Source organism: Scophthalmus maximus, chromosome 7 (assembly GCF_022379125.1).
Source record: "Scophthalmus maximus strain ysfricsl-2021 chromosome 7, ASM2237912v1, whole genome shotgun sequence".
NCBI classification, from domain to species: Eukaryota; Metazoa; Chordata; class Actinopteri; order Pleuronectiformes; family Scophthalmidae; genus Scophthalmus; species Scophthalmus maximus.
Genome location: NC_061521.1, coordinates 22,711,974 through 22,731,597, shown reverse-complemented (window position 1 = coordinate 22,731,597; position 19,624 = coordinate 22,711,974). Strand labels below are relative to the sequence as shown.

General features: G+C 44.5%; 1 protein-coding gene across 3 annotated transcripts in view; it reads right to left on the bottom strand.

Annotated features, from left to right (window-relative positions):
- LOC118315465 (guanine nucleotide-binding protein G(o) subunit alpha) overlaps window positions 1–17,830 on the bottom strand; it is an 80,990-nt gene extending 63,160 nt beyond the window's left edge. The window contains exons 1-2 of one of the 3 annotated variants that reach the window (XM_035642756.2): window positions 17,010–17,830; window positions 15,875–15,917 (exon numbers count right to left, since the gene is read on the bottom strand). In XM_035642756.2, the coding sequence (XP_035498649.1) occupies window positions 15,875–15,917; window positions 17,010–17,127 (161 nt within the window). In that variant the 5' untranslated portion in view covers window positions 17,128–17,830. The remainder of the gene's footprint in view (window positions 1–15,874; window positions 15,918–17,009) is intronic. The other 2 variants (XM_035642755.2, XM_035642754.2) reach the window with 2 other exon arrangements.
- Window positions 17,831–19,624: the final 1,794 nt, after the last annotated feature.

The following is a 19,624-nucleotide window of genomic DNA, read 5'->3' as shown; positions in this document are numbered from 1 at the left end:
TCCATCTTTCCTTTCACCACTGAGGTGAAATGAGGACAAGCTTCCAATTAGGAGAATTGGATCTCCTGAGCGAAAGTCTTGTGTTGTGTTGGCCTGTCCAGCCATCCACCCCGACCTCCTCCTGACACACAGACTTCTTACTCAGCTCCTTGCACTGCGTCGCCTGACTTCCTCCTTCCACTTCTCCCAGAGTTACTTCAGACGCTAGAGGTTGCCTGACAATGAAACAGAACTATATGGTCAGCGACCTACGGGGTGTAATTCGAGAGGAGGACAAGTCTCCGTGTTTCAGTTTTTGTGGGATTAGTGAAAAGTTGATGTTTGTTTTCACAGCAACATGAAATGCTAAACTGAAAAAGACACCAGGGACCCCTGCACTTTCTTCTAACACGAGAAGACATGGGATATCTGCTCTCCGCAAATGACAATAACATCTGTGTGCAATTTTTCATAAAATAAGGCTGTTGTCAGTGTTTCCATTACCTACACTGTGGTGGCCCACCATAGTCTATTCTGTCCCACCCACAATGAGCCAGAGTTTGTTTTTACACTCCTCATAATAACATACAGAGTCACTAACTTAGTGTTTCGCTGCGTTGCTTTAATGCAGAACGGAAACACCAGACTAAGAACAGCTAAATACATATTTAGGAGAGATCATTTCCAAACCTGGAGGGATTTTAAATGTTCTATATGTTCCTTTACTAGTTCCAAGTAGTAATCCAAGTTGGGCATTGATGGACAAAAAACTGCAGAATCATCACTGTCTTCACATTGACCTTATTAACCAGGAGAGAGACCAGGCAAGAAGTGAAGAACATCTACGTTATTGAGAGAGTACAGAAAAAAAAGAGGATTCATTTGATCGAGCAAAGATTTCAGATCAGTGTTGTGGCAAATGTTGTAAGAGGTGTGTCACGGCTAAAGACAGCGTTCCGTGGGTGTGTGTGTGTGTGTGTGTGTGTGTGTGTGTTGGGCTGACTGGCTCGCTGACGTGAGCTTCCATGCAAGAGGACCTTTTCTCATTATCCACACTCCAAGCCCTTCTGTCAGCAAAGAGAGACCTGCACTGTGTGTGTGTGTGTGTGTGTGTGTGTGTGTGTGTGTGTGTGTGTGTGTGCCTGTGCCTGTGCAATTCCCCGTAGCTTTGGCAAAATCTGCACGGTGACCTGAAACATAGTTTAGTTTCACACCGAGCCAGACAGATGGACAGAGCGACGGGCATATGGGCGATTTAACCACGATATTATTCCACAATAGCGTTTTTATGGCGGCCATTTTGGAGGCCGAATAGCACGTGTTCGGTCATTCATTGGACCATTTGATATTTTGATAGTTTATCTGTTTTTCTCAGTTTCTCTCAAAGTCTCAATTGCTCATGTTAACATGTGCAGCACATCCCAGCTGAATCGTGATGCAGCAGGTGCGTTTGGGGGTTAAACTGACAGTTGGCTCGCACATGCTCAACCAACCCATGTGGCGTGTACCACATATGAACCCTGTTGCCTCGGGCACAGTGAAAGTATGAAAAGATCTGCATAACTAGGACGGCGTTCATTTGCGCACTGACTGATAAGCAGCCTTTAATTGTACACTACAGGAAGTTATAACATACAGTATGTATAATCTATTTATATATTTATTTACTTTCTTCATAATTTAAGGATTGCAGGTGTACATGGGAGAAAAAAAAACAACCTGTCAATAACAAAAGGCATAAATACACTAGGGTATTGATCATTTAGGTATTTAAATAAAACAGGGACTAATAAAGTAAATAATAAGCGTTCATTTTCTCTTAAAAAATATATTACATTTTTGCAATTTGATGAGAAGAGACAAAAAGATATATTATGCATTATGCAGGATATTAAGTAAATTAAGAATCAAAATAAGAATAACAAATTGATATCATAGCTGCGTTGCGTGCCTCCAGCTTTGAGCATAACCTGGCCTGCCCCTTTTCTCCTAGCAACAGAACGCTCAATAGAGATAAGATCTGGAAAGAAAGAGTGTGTGCGCTGAATATCACATATATATTTATTTTTTTTACCTGGATAGGTGAACATGTGTCACTGGGTAGAAGAGAGAAAGCAGGTGTTTAAACCTTTCTGATAAAAAGATACCAGAGCCGATGTGCAGGTGCCACACTCGTGTGCTCCACTCTTTTCTCTTTGAAGTTTGCTGCTTATGATCTGAGAGGCAGTTACTCAATATTTCTGGAAGATGAGTGGATGGATGTGTGTGTGTGTGTGTGTGTGTGTGTGTGTGTGTGTGTGTGTGTGTGCTTGGGACATCTAGCGAATTGCATCTTTGGATTGTCCCTAGAGATGCTATGGTGTGGCCTTTTCCTCGCTGGGTTATGAACTTATTCACAACACTAGTGTTACAGGTGACATTGCACTTTTTTTTTTATACGACAAATAAAAAAGACGTGTCGGATCAATATCTGTAGAGCATAACTTTCGATTTCGCTGCGGGCCGTCTCTATCCTGTGGTGCGCTTGAAGGTGTGTGTGCGTGTGTGTGTCATTTTCAAGTGTTGCTTCCAGCTGCTGCCATCTTCAACAGACAAAGTTCAGAGAACGCCCTGATTGATGTTAGCAGGTTCCATTTTGGCATATGGTTTAAATCCGACATAATGCCATATAGGAGATGTTTTTTTGATTTTTTTGCTTTGACACAAAATCCTCTGCCTTTGTCTCGTCTGTCTCATGATAAGTCGCCACGTGATAAGACTCAACTTCTGCTGATAATAGGAATCAATTGTGTTTTTTGTCTGTGAAAAAACAAAACAAGATGGTGGTTCTGAGCATTGAGGGAAAATAAGAGTCCACCAATGGCATATTTTTTTTAAATGGCCGCATTGAGTACTCATACTGTCTGGGATTGCTATAATTGGTCATTTTACCTGTGTGAACACAGTACAGAGAGGAAAAACCTGCTTGCGGCTTCCTTTAAGCACTGCAATGTAGGAGAAAAACAATGTCCACATCAGCAGATCTTAGCATCAGTCTGAGAGTAATGCCCCCCTACCCCCTCCCCCCGAAAACAGCTGGACAGCTTATAGGCAATTAAGTAATGACAACCACTCTTCTGGTACCGGTTCCTGTGGGACCTGGTGAGAATCAGACCGACCTTTAAAAAACTCTCCCCTCGGCAACATATACAAGGCCAGATTTTCTACACTCCAAGGACAAACACACAATGCCATTATATTTGATATCGTTTCAGTTCACAAAATGGCAACCCTCACTGAAATGATGTGTCTCCAGCTGGGCCCCTTTAATGTGAAAGTCACTTTTAGTCTCCTGTAGACATATTGACAGGAAAAAAAAACTGTGGCACTTCCATTTTATCCAGTTTATAGCAAAGAATACACATACTTAGTTAAGTTAGTTATCAAACAACACGCTGGCCTCTCTTGTTCCTGTCTGCCATTATCCCCCACACTCATATTTTTATCCTCACACCCACTCATGTGAACACAAAGACTACACACTGCACTGTGCAATTAGGTCTTTATCTTTGTTTTGCATTGTTGCTAGCTACCACTGTTTGTTCCGACACAAACACACACCCTGGGATGAGTTCTTGAGTCATTGATATGCTGTGCATGCATGTACTTGGTGGTTTTTGTCGACAGCGCTCTTAGTCGTGATAAAGTGTGCACTGACCAACTCCTGTCAGCACCGCTGGTGTTGGAGTTACTAACGCAGCATGTGTGTGTGTGTGAGTGTCGGAGGTTGAAGTAGAAAGAGAGGGATAACAATGTGATGGCTGATAATGGGTACGAAAGAGAGCATGAAAGAAGAGGGAGATAATCAGGAAAAATAAGCTATAAATAACTGAGGGTGTCAGTAACTCCTACACACACAAACACACACACACTAAGTGAAATGGAGGCATCAGCTGCTATGTCATCTGGCTCCACTCACTTGCCATCACACCTTTAGGTCAAGCAGCAGCATCCTGAGGGTGCGCGCGCACACACGCACACGCACGCACGCACGCACGCACGCACGCACGCACGCACGCACGCACGCACGCACGCACGCACGCACGCACACACACACACACACACACACACACACACACACACACACACACACACACACACACACACACACACACACACACACACACACACACACACACACACACACACACACACACACACAGTCTCAGCTCATCAATTTTGTCAGCCGTGACAGTCGTCAGTCGGTCGCACAATCCACCGATTGCTGGACGGATTTACATGAAATTTAAGACGGATATTGTTGATGAATACTACTGACGTGTGTGACGCTGAAACATTCAAAAACAACTGGAAAATCCGACATGGACAAGATGGTTTCTCTTTGCGATAACAACACAAGCACATGACTTATGTCCAATGAGGCCTCTGCTCCACTCTAGATACTAAATATTGCAACAGTTAGATGATCAGAAGATATATGAGGGGTGATAAGTGCATTATATTCCTCAATGTCCTCATTATAAAAAAAACCCTGCTCACTGTGCCTAACGATAAATGGAGGAATCTCTGTCTGTCGGGCTGTATTTTGTTTTTTCTTGACAACCGCTCATCCAGTCAAAATTTGGCCGGTTGTATTGTTGATGTGCAGCGTGGACTGTGCGTGACTCTTTTGGATGTTATTTGACATGGAGAAAAAGGCTGAGCTACACCGCAAGGGCAGTGAGGCACCCGGACAATTTACCCTTAGGGTTAGGGGGGGTTCGCCTTTATATATCACATCAAAAAATCTTTACCTTGCCAATGTTTGGGGTCTTTTTTTACTCGTAACACCCTATAGGAGCAAGAAGGGCACACACCAATGTCACTGCCGGTGTATTGCTCAGGGTAAAGGAAGTGCAGTGTAGACGAGAAAGCTGCAAGCTCGATTGAGTCCCGACCAACTCCTCTTGGATAACCGTGACCTGGATGACTCAGAATCTTCACAGATAGATTTGTAATTATTAGCATTTAGAATTACTAGTATGGCAAAAAATAAATAAATAAATAAAAAACTCCCAAAGAGCTCATGTCTTTGACTTCTGTGCACCTGCTACTCGACGCCCGTTTAAAATGTAAAGCCGCAGTATTATCACAGTGACAGGTAGATTAGGAGTTTCCTCCCTCGCTAAAGATGTCTGACCCCCCCTCCCTCCTCTGGGGAGGAGTCGTCTTGGCTCCAGGTTCGGTCATGTGCCGATGGAGAGTTCTCGTGCCAAGGGACACTTCACTCAGGTTCAGCTGGGATGTTAGGAGCTGCGCACACAGACACACACACAGACATACACACACACACACACACACACACACATGCACAGTCGTATAAATCCAGGCAGACAAGGGAGCAGAATAATTACAGTCCAGTATTACATCTAGGAAGACCTCATTAAATCTGTCTGCCATTATCTCTCTGTTTCACTGTCACATGTTATCTCTATCTGCCTCTCCCCTCTGCCAGGTCCTCTTTCATCTCTCTGTACATTTTTTACCCAACACATCACACTTGTTCTCCGTCAGTCTCTTCCACTCACTCATTCGGTCGATCGCTCTCTTTCCTCCCCTCTCACTCCTCGTTCCTAATCATTTATTTTGCCTTTTTTTTTTTTTAATTCCTCTCCTCCTGCTTCCTTTCCTGTTTCCATTTGCAATCATCAATGAATTTTAAAAAAGCAGTGTTGATCCCTTTCCCAGTGACTGATTTGTACAGGGAAGCACAATCTCTCTCTCACACACACACACACACACACACACACACACACACACACACACACACACACACACACACACACACACACACACACACACACACACACACACACACACACACACACAGGTGCTCACCTGGCAAAGCCTGGCGTGACAGTTGCCGAGAGTGCAGTGTCACAGCCGTCGCCCAATTAACGGCTAGATAACAGGAGCTGCACAAAGAGCCACACCCAGAACGTTGCACTGAAGACTTGTGATTAATAAAAATATAATTAATTGGATGAATATTTTGATGCGGAAAAAAACAAGCCAAAATCTGAATTATAGGCAATTTTTTGCTGTTCATTTGCGTCACCGTTGATGTGCAAAGGCCCTCAAACTTGATGGATGCTCAGCCCTATTGCGGTTACTCATGAGTGAATAAAATTTAAATATCTGCCTCACATTGTTGTCGGCTGGATCACAACGACACCGCTGCAGACATTCAAGGCCACGCAATATCCGCCTGCCGCCTCATCCGGTCACGACACTACGTTTTAGCTGTTCTGTGCAACATATCAGGTTGAATTTTGACATCTTTAACTTCTGTAAAATATATGCTGTCAAAATAATAATTTAAAGAAGCGGAAAAAAGCTATGAGCGCCACTGTTTTCCTCCAGCCAGCTACAGTTACCCACAGTGAGGTAGTTTCCTTCATAAGTTCTCTGACTGTACAGCTTACTGTTTGGCTTTTTCTTGGGAGTTTCTTGCAACTTTCCATTGAATCTAGGCCATTCACTGTCCACTACATCTAAAGGAAACCTAAAAATCTAGCTTGTATTAAAATTGTCATGTTATGTAATCTTTGCTGGCAGCACACTGAAAGGAGAATACAGCAAATATGTCCAAAGCAAAATGTAATTACGCAAATTACATTTGTGTAATTCAGAACACTCAACAGCCATAAACAAGTATTAGTAATGAAAACAAGTGGAAACTATTTAGAGGAGATGTCATTTAAGCTTTGCAAGCACAAAGGGATGGAAAAGAAACGGTGACTCTTGGTCTGCATTTCCAGTTGTCGGCGCAATTATGGGAATGAATTGTTTCCAGGAGCAGCGGATAACATCGGTATCGTAGCCTGACTGAGGCAACGTTTGCTCTGTCACAGGCAACTTTAGTCTCTACTAGATTGATGAACATGGTGGTTGTTGGAGGGAATACGACAGACGAAGATGTTCAAATTGATTTAATCTCAATGTGATATTTAAATTACAGCAGAAACACCTTCCATTTTACAAATTCAGCTGCTGAAATTCTTATCATGAGTTTAAATCGGCACTGCCCCAAAATAAACTTGGAAAAACAGCAGAGTCACCTAAAGAAAGGGGAAATCACAAAAAACAGATTGTATAACACTTCCGTACACACTGAGGTGTGATAAAAAACACAGCATTGCAACACACACTCCTCCAGCTACAGACTCCGCCACAGTCCCCCATCAGCTGACTCTCCATCAGCTGAGCGCGGCCACTGTAACAAGAATCCATTGTCCTGCAGTGTGGTGAACTGACATGAAATCTGCCAAAAAGGTCTCACACACTCTCACACACACACACACACACACACACACACACACACAACACTCACACACAAAACACTCACTCACATCTACATATGCACAAAGACAAAAGCAAAGACAAAAAAAAATCACTCTCAGTTGTCTATAACACGTACACTGGCAAACACAGAAAATTTCCTCCCACAAAAGACCTTTGTTTTTTAAGACGCCCTGATTAGCGCGCACACACACACAGAGTCAAACACAGTCACACACACACACACACACACACACACTCATACTGACCTGGACTCTTATAACTGTACAGACCAGGACAGAGAGAAAGAGAAAGCGGACATGGTTTGGACTGAAGAGAGTAAGTGAGTGGCATTAAAGCAGGCGACAGGCACAGTGGCACGTACAATGTCCAGATACTTAACGGAAGTATTTTTTCTAGTTCATTCTTTGCAGAGAATGATTTTTTTTTTTTAAAAAACAACACATGATGAGGAAGTAATTTACAGTTAGCTTTTGTCCAGTCGGCTACAAACTCAAAATGGTGCGTGTGTGTCGATGCATCAGTCGTATTCATCCAATACTTTACCATTCGATCATGTTACATGATTATGTAATGTGATGCCTGGGTGACCGATGTCCTGCTAGCTCGTCTATTTTCCATTTATAAGCCATATGTAAACAAAAATAAACATATGTTAGAGCTGCAACAGTGAATCCATTAATCGATTAGTAATTGACTACCAAAATAATCGCCAACTATTTTGATAATCCCTTAAGTCATTAGTAGCAAGTAGTTATGGGGAAAAAAGTCAAGATTCTCTGATTTCAGCTTCTTTAATATGAAATTTTTCTGGTTTCTTTGCTCCTCTATGAAAGTAGACTGAATATATTTGGTTTGTGGACAAAACGAAACATCTTCTTGGAGCAGTCAAGAGGGAAAAGAGATGCCCAGACAAGAATCACCATCGGTTGCACTTATTTCAATAAGGTTAATAAGCAAATGTGCAACCATCCATTTTTATGCCATGGTGCACCCTGTAAACCAGTACACCACTTTAAGTCATCCAGCTTATTACTTACAAAATGCAAACGACACACGCACACACACACGCACACACGCACAGAGAGAGAGAGAAAGAGAAAGCTGCTCGGACGTGCTGGCGAGCACATGCACGCTATGCAAACTAAGCTATCATGATGCCGCGCTGTTTTTCTTGCAGCCAATCAAATCACCCCGGTGATGAGCACGCCCCAGGGCTATATTTAACCAATGACGGGTCACTATCTGGCTGACAGACTGTTGCAGATGACCAGTTACAGACTGTCTCTTCATGCAACACTTGTGTCGGCGCCAACATGAGTTCCCCTCTTAACTCCCCCCTCCCTCCCTCCTCCACCTTCCTTTCACTCTCTCTTTCTTTTTTTTAAGCCCTGCTTTCTCTCCTGGTGTCGAACCATCCCAGGGTAAAGGAGGCTAATAATTATCACCAGAGACCAGAGTCCAGCAGAGGAGCGCACTTTGCACCGTGTCCCTGGCAACGCTGTCCTCATCTCTCTTTGTCGCTTCCTCTACAACTTGCTTAATAAGTGAGAACATGTTTTCTTTCACTTGCCAATCTCTCTCTCTCTCTCTCTCTCTCTCTATCTCTCTCTCTCTCTGCTCAAAATGGCTTCGCCCGCTTCCTCTTACCTCCCCAGCCTCATTCGCACTCCGTCCTCCTCCTCCTGCTCTCCTCTTATCTTAGCTCACCCACTTCTCTCCTCTCCCATTTTTTTTTTTCTTTTCACACTCCCATATCACGTTGCCCCTTTTTCAAAAAAAGAATTGAATTTTTTCTCCCTGGTTGCTTCGGCTGGGTGTTCGCTGTCACTGAGGATTTTCACATCTCTCCTCAGCCCTCCGCATATTCTTCCACCTCCCTGTTCTCTTTTCTTTCTGTCTTCCTTCCTTTCTTTCAAAACACTGGGCACTTATTTCCCTTCATTAAAACTCCCTCTCTGTCTCCCCCTCCCCTCATCTATAGCTCCCCTCTCCCTCTCACCCGCTGCCTTTCTGCACTAAACGCCACCACCTTTTTTTCCTCTGTCCTCCTCCCCTTCCCCCTTTTATTCTCCTCATCTGAGGCTTAAACCTAATTATCTCCTGTTCTACAGAATCACACACACACACTCTCTCTCACACACACACACACACACACACACACACACACACACACACACACACACACACACACACACACACACACACACACACACACACACACACACACACACACGGTGGAAACAGCCTGTGGGAAGCGGTACAGTCGCGAGGGACGGGCAGCGTTTGTTCTCCCTTCGGGCCAGTCGCCTCTGATCACGTCAACGAGGCACAGACCCACACAGATGAAGATGGAGGAAAGAGAACGAGAAGTTTTGTGCATCAAACATACGCACACGCACACGCGCGTGAGCAGCGACTTTTCTTTGCCCAAATGCTAGGACGGCGACACACAAATTGCATAACAACAATCTGAAATTGCCACCGCACAGAAACCAAGAAGCAAAGGAAAATGCAAAAAACCCCCCAAAAAAACAGCCTGACCATTTTAGATTCAGACAAATGACTGATTCTGTTACTAAAGTACAGATCAGCCCTGATGTGTGTGAGTGAGTGTGTGGGACGTCTCTATTGCTGCTATTCGGCACCTGTCACGTCTCCTGCTCACAGTTCATAAAGTTTTATATGGGTTGAACTCTGTTAATGATTGAGAGCGAGAAACTACCTGGACACCACATGTGCTTTAGAAAAAGTCAGTCAACGGAGTCATTGGGCTCACACACTTTTTTCTTATTACTGTATTAAATCACGACAGTAGGTTTGACTTGAACCCCTATAAGTCTAGATGCCATCATTTATCCTCTTACTCCTTCTCCAAGCTGAGAGTCTTTTCCAGCTTGTGTTGGCACATATGTTTGTGTTTTTGCCCGTTTCAATGTTTCATTGTTCTTGGTCTCTAACAGGAAGTCTCCCTTGCTCCCCTGTAATCTTCATGCGATTAACTCAAAATGAAAAACGTCGCTAGCATTGCAGGTAAACAACAAACAATATTGAAAAGTTTACAGTTACAGAATATTGGTTTTTTTTTATGAATTGGACATGAAAAAAACTTTAACTCCACTTTTTGTAATATTGATGGTTTAGTCACACATTTAGCGCTGCAACTAACTACTATTTTCATTATTGATTAATCCGGCCATTATTTTCTCGATCATTATGGATCAAGCCATAAAATGTCGCTTGTGTTCCCCCCAACATTCCACCAACCCAAGATATTCAGTTTATTGTCATAGAGGAGCAAAGAAACCAGTAAAAAATCCATATATAAGAAGCTGAAATCAGAGAATTTTGACTACATAAAACCAATTAATCGATTATCAAAAGAGTTGGTGATTAATATTGAAGTTAATTACTAATTGATTGACTGTTGCAGCTCTAGACACATTATAGTTAGTTATAGCTTGAGCTCGTTAACCAGGAATAATTCTTTTCCTGGTACGACTACGTCCAGCGCTGGGGTTTGCCCTCCCAGAGGCAACTGAAATGGGGAAGGGAGGGGGGCTGCACTCGAACCCACCTAAGATCCAATCTTTCCCCCCCGACTGTTTCTGTGGCTTCCTCAGTGCCTCAGTTCAACTATATAGAAAGTATTACTGTAAATCTTTTTCCTCACACTCAGTGAGCACAGCTGGAGAGGTCAGTTTTGCCAGCTGGGCAGCGAGAGAAACCTTTGCACATGTCTAAACACACACAGGCTTCATAAACAGATGGTGTCTCACGCGCACGCGCACACACACACACACAAGCACACGCACAGCCAGCTCGATGCACAAGATAAAGATACGTTGTTCATACATGACCACGTCCCTGGGGTTGATGGCCCAAATATCACACTCTAGTCTGCACGCACACACACACACACACACACACACACACACACACACACACACACACACACACACACACACACACACACACACACACACACACACACACACACACACACACACACACACACACACACACACACACACACACACACACACACACACGTACAAGTCATGTACATTTTTTCTTGCAGCAACTCTTTTGGCCCTTTTTTTTCTGCACTGTCATATATTTTCCTCTTCAATTCGTCATTCCTCCCCCGACCTTGTTTTACAAATGTAGACCTATAAGACACCGTGCTGTGGCTTCACACTTTGATGATTCACTCCTCCACGCACAACTGTAATCCACTCGCTCTAGCACTCGCTCTCTCTCACTCTCTGTAGCTCGCTCGCTCTCCCTCACACACCGGGGAAATATTGGAAAAAAAGGTTGGGAGAGGTGCCAAAGTGGTTGTGCGAAAACAGATTCAGCAAATAAAAGGCGACGTACAGAAATCCCAACTTTAACTTCTCTCCAGCTACGGGCCGGTTTTCAGATATATGAACTCTGGGGAGACGGGGGCCGGACATTTTTTCCGAAGTTTGCCGTCCACATTTGACAAAGGAAGCAGGAGATTGTCCCGAGTCAGAAGTGTCCATAGCCGCAGGAACGTTTTCTGGAACATTCAGCTGAGGGTTGGCACTTTGGCGGCGCGCTCACATGGGCTCACTCAGACATTTTCTGGAATTTTTACAAAAGGGGCTGGCAGGAAACGGTTCTGGAAACGGTCCACAGGCCAAATCTTAGGACATTTGCAACAGTCGGGCCCTCTGGAAAAGTTCAGACTTTGACTGAACCAACTCAGGAAACACAAAAACATCAGGCATGTGTGGACTGGAGACGGCAGCGTTCCTTGAATTCATACAAGAAAAATATATAATATGCTCCTCCTCACAAAGCCTTCCATCATGTTAATGTTGCGCCCCTCTTCTTCTGCAGTTATATAATGGCGCCTTTCTGGAGATTAAGCGTCACCAATCTTAATGATCAAACTCCTTATATTGGCCTGATGGAAATGCATGGAAACAATGTGTCCTTTCCTTTGCCAGTTTTCATGAATATGTGGTTAAAAAATCCAGTGCACTTGGGTGGAAACCTGACAACTGCCACTTTCGCAATCTTAGAAACCAATAATCTGTGTTTCGAAGAAGACTAGGCGAGTTTTTTGACACTTTTGGTAAATTGCTTTAGGTGAGCGCTCAAGTGAGAAGAAAATTCCTTGAAGAGCGGTTAGAAAAGGACTACACGGTGAGCATAGTTGCAATACTTTCCCTCTGTCGTGAACGCAGTGGTGATGCACTTCCACTCGCTGAGATCACATGCACGCAGCTGCTGCGTCACACGTCGCAGCTCAATAGACACACAATAAAATCTAAATCGAATTCCCCTCGTCGCTCTCTGACTCACAGCCACACACACAACTGGTCACTTGAGCACGCCCCCAGATGCTCAAAGCACTGTGAAATGAAGCGAAGTGAGGGCCTTCTACTCCTCTGATGCGCTTCCGGAAATAGCTGGGCATCTCTGAGCAGGAATGTAAAGGCTTCCCCTGGCAGGGCGCTGTCCAGCACTTGACAAGCTGCTCCCCCCTTCTCTATAATATCAAAGGCTTTTTGTTAAAAAGAAAAATATATCTATATACAAACACTAGAATTCCCTGTGATCGAAAAAGAGTGCATCTTCAAATAGCATGGCTCAAAGGTTTTTTTTTTGTGGTGGCTCTCCTCTCCTGAAGTATTTACAGTATCTGGCACTTTGAAAATGTCTGACTGATGAAAAGTTTCTGAAAACGGCCATTATGAATCATTCACTGTCAGCACATTTTATTAAGGAGAAATTTTGCAGTTGCACATTGCATTAATTTGCCGTCTATTTCCCCCGGGCCAAGATATGAATGCAAAGTGGAGTACATGAAAACATCAACAGACTGTCTCCCCACATCCAGTTTCATCATCTTGCTCATAAGAATAAGCAAGAATAGCTTGTAACCATTCAAGACACACGAAGGCGGGAATGACTGAAAGACGTGAGCATGATGTAAACCAGGTGAAAGAAAGAGTGGCTCTTTTTCTATGAATAAATCCTGCAAAATTCATATAATAGCAGTCATCGTATACAGCCACAACCCTCTTATAGTATCTTTAGCTATATGGACTAACACAGCCACCTCTTAACATGCATTTGTATGTATGTGCACATACAATGGCTTACTAAACTGTACAAATATAAATACATATTCAATGAACCTCCCTGGTAAAGCTGGCCAGTCAGAGCGCACAACGTGCTGTGCTGCTGGAAACAACAACCTAGCCCGGCGTAGTCAGACTAATACTCAAATGCGTGTTAGTCGGGAACCTGTCGGTTCATTTCCGATTTCCGAAGAGGTGACACCGACGGACGCAGACGAATCATGTGACGTCTGCTGAGCGACGTAAAAGTGTCAACAGACGAGAGCAGACGTCTGTGATGATGGTTCCACAAAGTCCGTGAAGGATTGTTGCCCGTTTTTTGTGGGAGAAATTTCCTAAATATCTGGTACTTTAAGTCAAATGCCCGTCCATCAGCGGCGGTCATCGTGGTCGTTCACAAAAGCCGCTTCTTCACCGCGTTGCGGTATAAGCCCCGCCCATTATCAGATAATCGGTTGTGATTGGACCGGCAAGTTTTCACCTGGGGGCAGATATCACTTCCCAACGGAGGGGATCCAGACCTGTATTCTGGCAGAGCAAATGAGCATAATGAGCTCCCAGAATTCGTCTGGATCCCAGGCTACAGGAAAGACCAACAGAATCAGGTCCACAGCCAAAAGCCAATTATCGCCTAAAAACGCACTGTGCTGTCTGTAATAGGATGCAGCAGAGGAGATTGAAGAAAAAACATATGTCATAACCGGATTAAGATAAAATGACAGTGTGTGTGTGTGTGTGTGTGTGTGTGTGTGTGTGTGTGTGTGTGTGTGTGTGTGTGTGTGTGTGTGTGTGTGTTTGGTGGGGGGGTTGTTTGAGTACGCTGTTTATGTTTAGTAATATATATTAATCTGTAGTAATTCCTCTTGGTATAACACAGGATTACTGCAGCGATACAGTTAATACAAAGATACTATTAAAGTACACCAAGTACTAAGTGCCCCTCCACCCCCTCCCTGCAGCTGGAAAAAAAAATCCCCGTGGAAACACTGACGTCCACATAATGACGGCGTACGAGAAAAGAAGATAAAAAATCAGTCCGCTTCAATTAAGCCACTAAATTCATTGTTAAGCATGACTGGTCCAGGAGTTCCCCGTCGCTACAGATGTACTGTGGTGGTATTTCATCTGAGCTATATTGGGCTGACCCCCCTGGTTAGTAAGCAGGCCCCTTCACAGACACTGACACAGCCAACAGGCTACATGCTATTTACATAATCGTATTATAGCAGCGACAACAGCAGCAACAGCCAATGGCAACTGATGTTCCATAAGTCAATCTTTCTTTTTTTTCTTCTTCTGGAGAACAACAGATATTCAATTTCCTCACATTTGAGAAATTGGAACAGATATAATTTTGGTATTTGTTAGGAGATAAAAACAACAACTCAAGATGTATGAATTATTCCCTGGGAAGTCTGTGCAAATGACCCCCAAAGGAACCCCACTGATTCTATCTTGCAACGTTAAATAAAGTGCCATAAAAAAAATCCTGGATATCTGGATCCACGCCAAAACTTAATGGGTTCTTACGTTGGTCCATCCTCCATTTTCCACCAATTTTCGTGGAAATTCATTCAGTATTTCTGGGGGTAATCCTTCTGACAAACCAACCAACAAACAAAACGGGCCCGGGTTAAAACACAACCTCCTGGCAAGAGATAATTTGATTCAGAATAGTTGCCTATCCCTACCCTTGGGCGTCCATGTCCTAAAAACGATGCAATATCAACGACAGATACCCCACTGTCCAGATATATCGATATAACTAACATGGATAGTGTGCAAGTATGACTAAGAAGAGATTAAATTTATTGTAACATGCTTTGTTTCTGAGTTTATCTGGAGGATTACTCTTTTCATTCCAGCGTCATCACCAGCGAGGTCTGGTGACACGGCCACACCTAGGATCTTTTGACTAATGCAGGCAACAATGTCAAAGATCAGTAAACGCTGCTAGAGGAAGGATTGAATCTATAGAAGTATACGACAGCTCGTCTGATATAAGTCGCAGCATGTTCAAACAATGTCCACGCATTCACAGCAGCGCAGCAAATCAATGAATCTGCATTATGTTCGGTGTGCCACTCCCCACACCCAATTTGGTAGATCTTTTCCCCCCTTTCACACAAGCAACATCAGCTGTTTAACCAGGTTTGAAAGATTGATGAGTGGTCGGTCACATGTCGGGCGAGACCAATCGCTGTTTGGGTTGAGGTCAGGGGAGCTACGGGGTTGACAACAATCTTTTTATTCTTGGGGAATTCATCCAAACTAAGGGTGCTGCAGGCCATCGTCCAGTTATGGCCAGACACACCGTCCGCCCATGTGTGTGTGTGTGTGTGTGTGTGTGTGTGTGAGAGAGAAAAAAGGAAAGAAAAAGTGACAGAGGGGCACACATACACACTATAGGGTTATTAGACTTATAATAGACTTACTTCATCTGTTTGACGATGGTGCTTTTCCCTGACTCTCCAGCCCCTGGGGGATAAGAAGACAAGAAGACAATGTAAACAGGGTGGGGGGGTGTGTGTGTGTGTGTGTGTGTGTGTGTGTGTGTGTGTGTGTGTAAGACAGCAAGATGGAGACAGAGTGAGAGAGGAGGAGGAGGAGGGGGTGGGAGAGAGAGAGATATACAGAAAGAAAGGGAGCATCAGCCTCTCACAAACTGAAGTGAATAATCACAGCAGCAGTGGGGTGGAGATTTAAGAAAAAGAAGAAGAGGAAAAAAAAGATGCAGAAAGTTGCTGCACCCTTTATTCCTCAACATCCTTTTTTTCTTTCCACACACCCCCCCTCCCCCTTCCACCCTCCATCTTTCAACCTAGAAATCCAAATCCAAATAAAATAGACAATGTACAAGATCATGTCCCATGAAGAATCAATGGACCAACGCTGTCTGTGTGCTTGCACCCCCCTTGCTGCATCATACTGCCATTTCCCCGGCATCCATCCATCCTGCAGTTATCATGATCTGATCTGGTTCCTTTCACCTATTTATTTCTTCTTTTCTTTTCTTTTTAACCGCGTCAAATTGCCCTGATTGATGTGTGCACAACTGCATCACATTTGATGGATCACACACACACACACACACACACACACACACACACACACACACACACACACACACACACACACACACACACACACACACACACACACACACACACTACTGGACACCGTCCTGATACCAGCAGCTCTGCTGCCTGACAGTGATGTAATAGGAAGCAGGCGGGGTGTGTTGAGAAAGCACAATCAGATTCGAAAAAAACAGACACAGTTCCTCTTCGCGCCCCATTTGCTTGAGTTTTGGCTCATATGGTTTATAGCTTATGATAAATGTCATGTTTGTTTGTTTTTTTTGTCTTTCTTGTTCCAACCTCAACCCTGAGATGACCATCTCCTACCAAACGCCCACCCATCACCACCCCCATCCCCATCAGCACCACACCTTTCATCCAACACCATCAGCACCAGCAGCGTTTCATTTCTCTACCCTGGGGGCTCTACGGGGCCCCTGGTGCCGGGGTGACTCCGCCCGGGCGGGGCGGGCGGGGTGTCGTGTCTTACCGAGCAGCAGCAGCTTCACGTCCTTGGCCGCGGTGAGCCCGTCCTCCTTCAGGTTCTTCTCGATGGCCTTGCTCCGGTCCAGAGCCGCCCTCTCCTCCGCGCTCAGAGTACATCCCATGGTTAGAGAGCACAGCTTGAAAGCGTTGCTGGTAACAGGATCCACGGCAGAAGGTCGGAAGAGCAAACCCACACAGGAAAAAAAAAATGAGAATGAAACTGGGGGATTCTTCTCTTTCTTTTTTTTCAGTGGAAACTCGTGAAAAAACACACCAACGCTCCAAATCCCTTTTTTTTCTCTCTCTCTCTCTTTCTCTCTTTCTTTCTTTCTTGTTCTTCTGACTCGGTTTTATTTCCCTCCGTCTCTCGCTCCGTCTCGAACCGGGGACGCGGCGCCGTTACAGCATTTGAATAAATCGAGGGTCCACTCGCGTTTGATCCGCCCGCGTCGAACAGACACGCCGCCGACGTCGAAGCCTCCGCAGCTCGGGCTCTGGTCGGTTTGTCAGGACGTGGTCTCGGTCGGTCCGTCTCGATTCTCCTCTTCTTTCCTCTGTCGGTAAATCTCGGTAACGGTTCTCTTCTTCTTCTTCTTCTCCTCCTCCTCCTCCGCGCGTCGTCGGTGGTGGTTCGTGTTACTGGGCGGCGGTGCGCGGCGCAGGCATCGCTTGGTTCCTCACACGGCGGCTCGCGGCGGACCTTCCTCCTGGTCTGGGCTCCTCCGGGGCGGGCGGGCGGGCGGGCGGGACTCGCTCTGTTGCTGTGGACGCTACTGCCTCCCGGTTCCTCCGGTAGTTGGGGCTCGGTCCTTCCTTCGGTTCAGTCGCTCAGTTGCAGGTTGCTGACGTCAGAAGAGTGAAGGGGAGAAGGGGGGGAAAAAAAAGAAGAAGCAGCGATGACGCCCACTGGCGCCGCCTGGCGGTGCACTGCCGTGCCTCTGCAGGCCCCTTTTCTCTCGTTCTTCATTTTTTAATTCGGTAACATTTTATTTGTATTCTTTGTAGCTGATAACACACTCAGCGAACATTAGGTGAATTCGCAGCTTCAGATGTGGTTGGTTATAAGCACCGGGGAGCATTGATTTATGTCAGCGCATGGACATTTGAATCCAATTTAGATGGTATGCGGTCAATTAGAGCCAATTAGGGCCAAAGTGGACATGGTCACTTTTTTCAAATGCTACTATATTGGAGCACTATGTGAGATTTGTTTCTATAATATAAAGTGCGTTACAAATAAAACGAATTATCAATACTTAGTATATACAAGAGTATATAGATAGATAGAGAGATACTTTATTAATCCCGAACTGGGAAATTACGGTCATGTTGAATGTAGCTCAACAGTGAGGTTATGGAAGTGAAAATGCCACACACGATCAATTTTGATTATAAGCCAATATTATTAGTACATAAGTACTACACCAAAACAACAATTTCCATATGACTTTATAACAAGGCCCGAAATATTGTAATTGTTAGTAAACTTATGTCACTGCCATCAGTCTCAGCCGTTCTTAACCCTTTGCAAAACACAAACATGTTAGCGCTGTCTTTGCCAATGTATTAGCATGCTGCGGTTAGCGTTTAGCTCAAATCTTTGAGCAACTTTTGTTTTTAAACTTCACGTGTTACATTTGTATGGATACCAAGAAACAACGCAGACCATGAATCAAAAAGAAATTTCAATTGCCCTTTTCCAGACACGGTTCATAGGCTATTTGAATGAAAGTCTCCCACCGCTAAAAGCTGCATCCTCTTTTATACTACTGCACATTTCCTCATATAAAAGACAATCGCTGAGCCCTTTTCTACCCAATCCGAAGAACTGGCTCAGATCAAGTTAAGACATTGCGTTTTAAGTTATGGGGGGTTTTTTTGCAGACTGCACATATAAACTACAGGGTTCAGGGCCGTCATCTGTCCCCAGGCATGAACCCCCACCCCACCCAGCAGCTGTTTCCTGCACACCCGCTCAAACACGCCGAGTGTTCAACTACCCTGCCCAGCATGAAGCGGCAGTGAGCCAACATTAACAAGTGGCTGTTGCAGGAAGTCAAACATCGAGCGTGTGCTAACTGCCACTGTAGCCACATCCTGGCGTTGTTTCATGGGATGATTATTTCATGACAAAGGTAGAAGTCAATGGGGGGGGGGGGGGGGGTTGGAACAGAAACCAAGTGTACATTCAGCTTCATTTCAAGTAGGCGTTCTATCCTGTTTTATTTACACCATCAGTAATCATCTGTTTACATTCCAGCCGCCACAGTGCCTGTGACAATCTTCTGTCACGGCGCCAACCTCTGCGATCTCCTGCAATTCAAGACGCAATTGTTTGGTGCTTCCAACCACGTGCGTCTCAGCTGCCTGTTCGCAATGAGCAGACTAAACTTAACCTTAGTGGAATCTGCATCAGCTGATTGGGGCAGACGAGCCATTTTGACCACAACTTCTTTGTTTTAGGGAACACATCCAGGAAACATTTCACAAATTGTCAGACACAGACTTTCAAGCTATTGGAATTCTTGCAGGAATAGTCAACCGCAACATTAGATGGCTAAAGATTTATTTTACATTAAAGACTGGAAACAGGGTGAAACACCAAATCTGGCTCTTTCC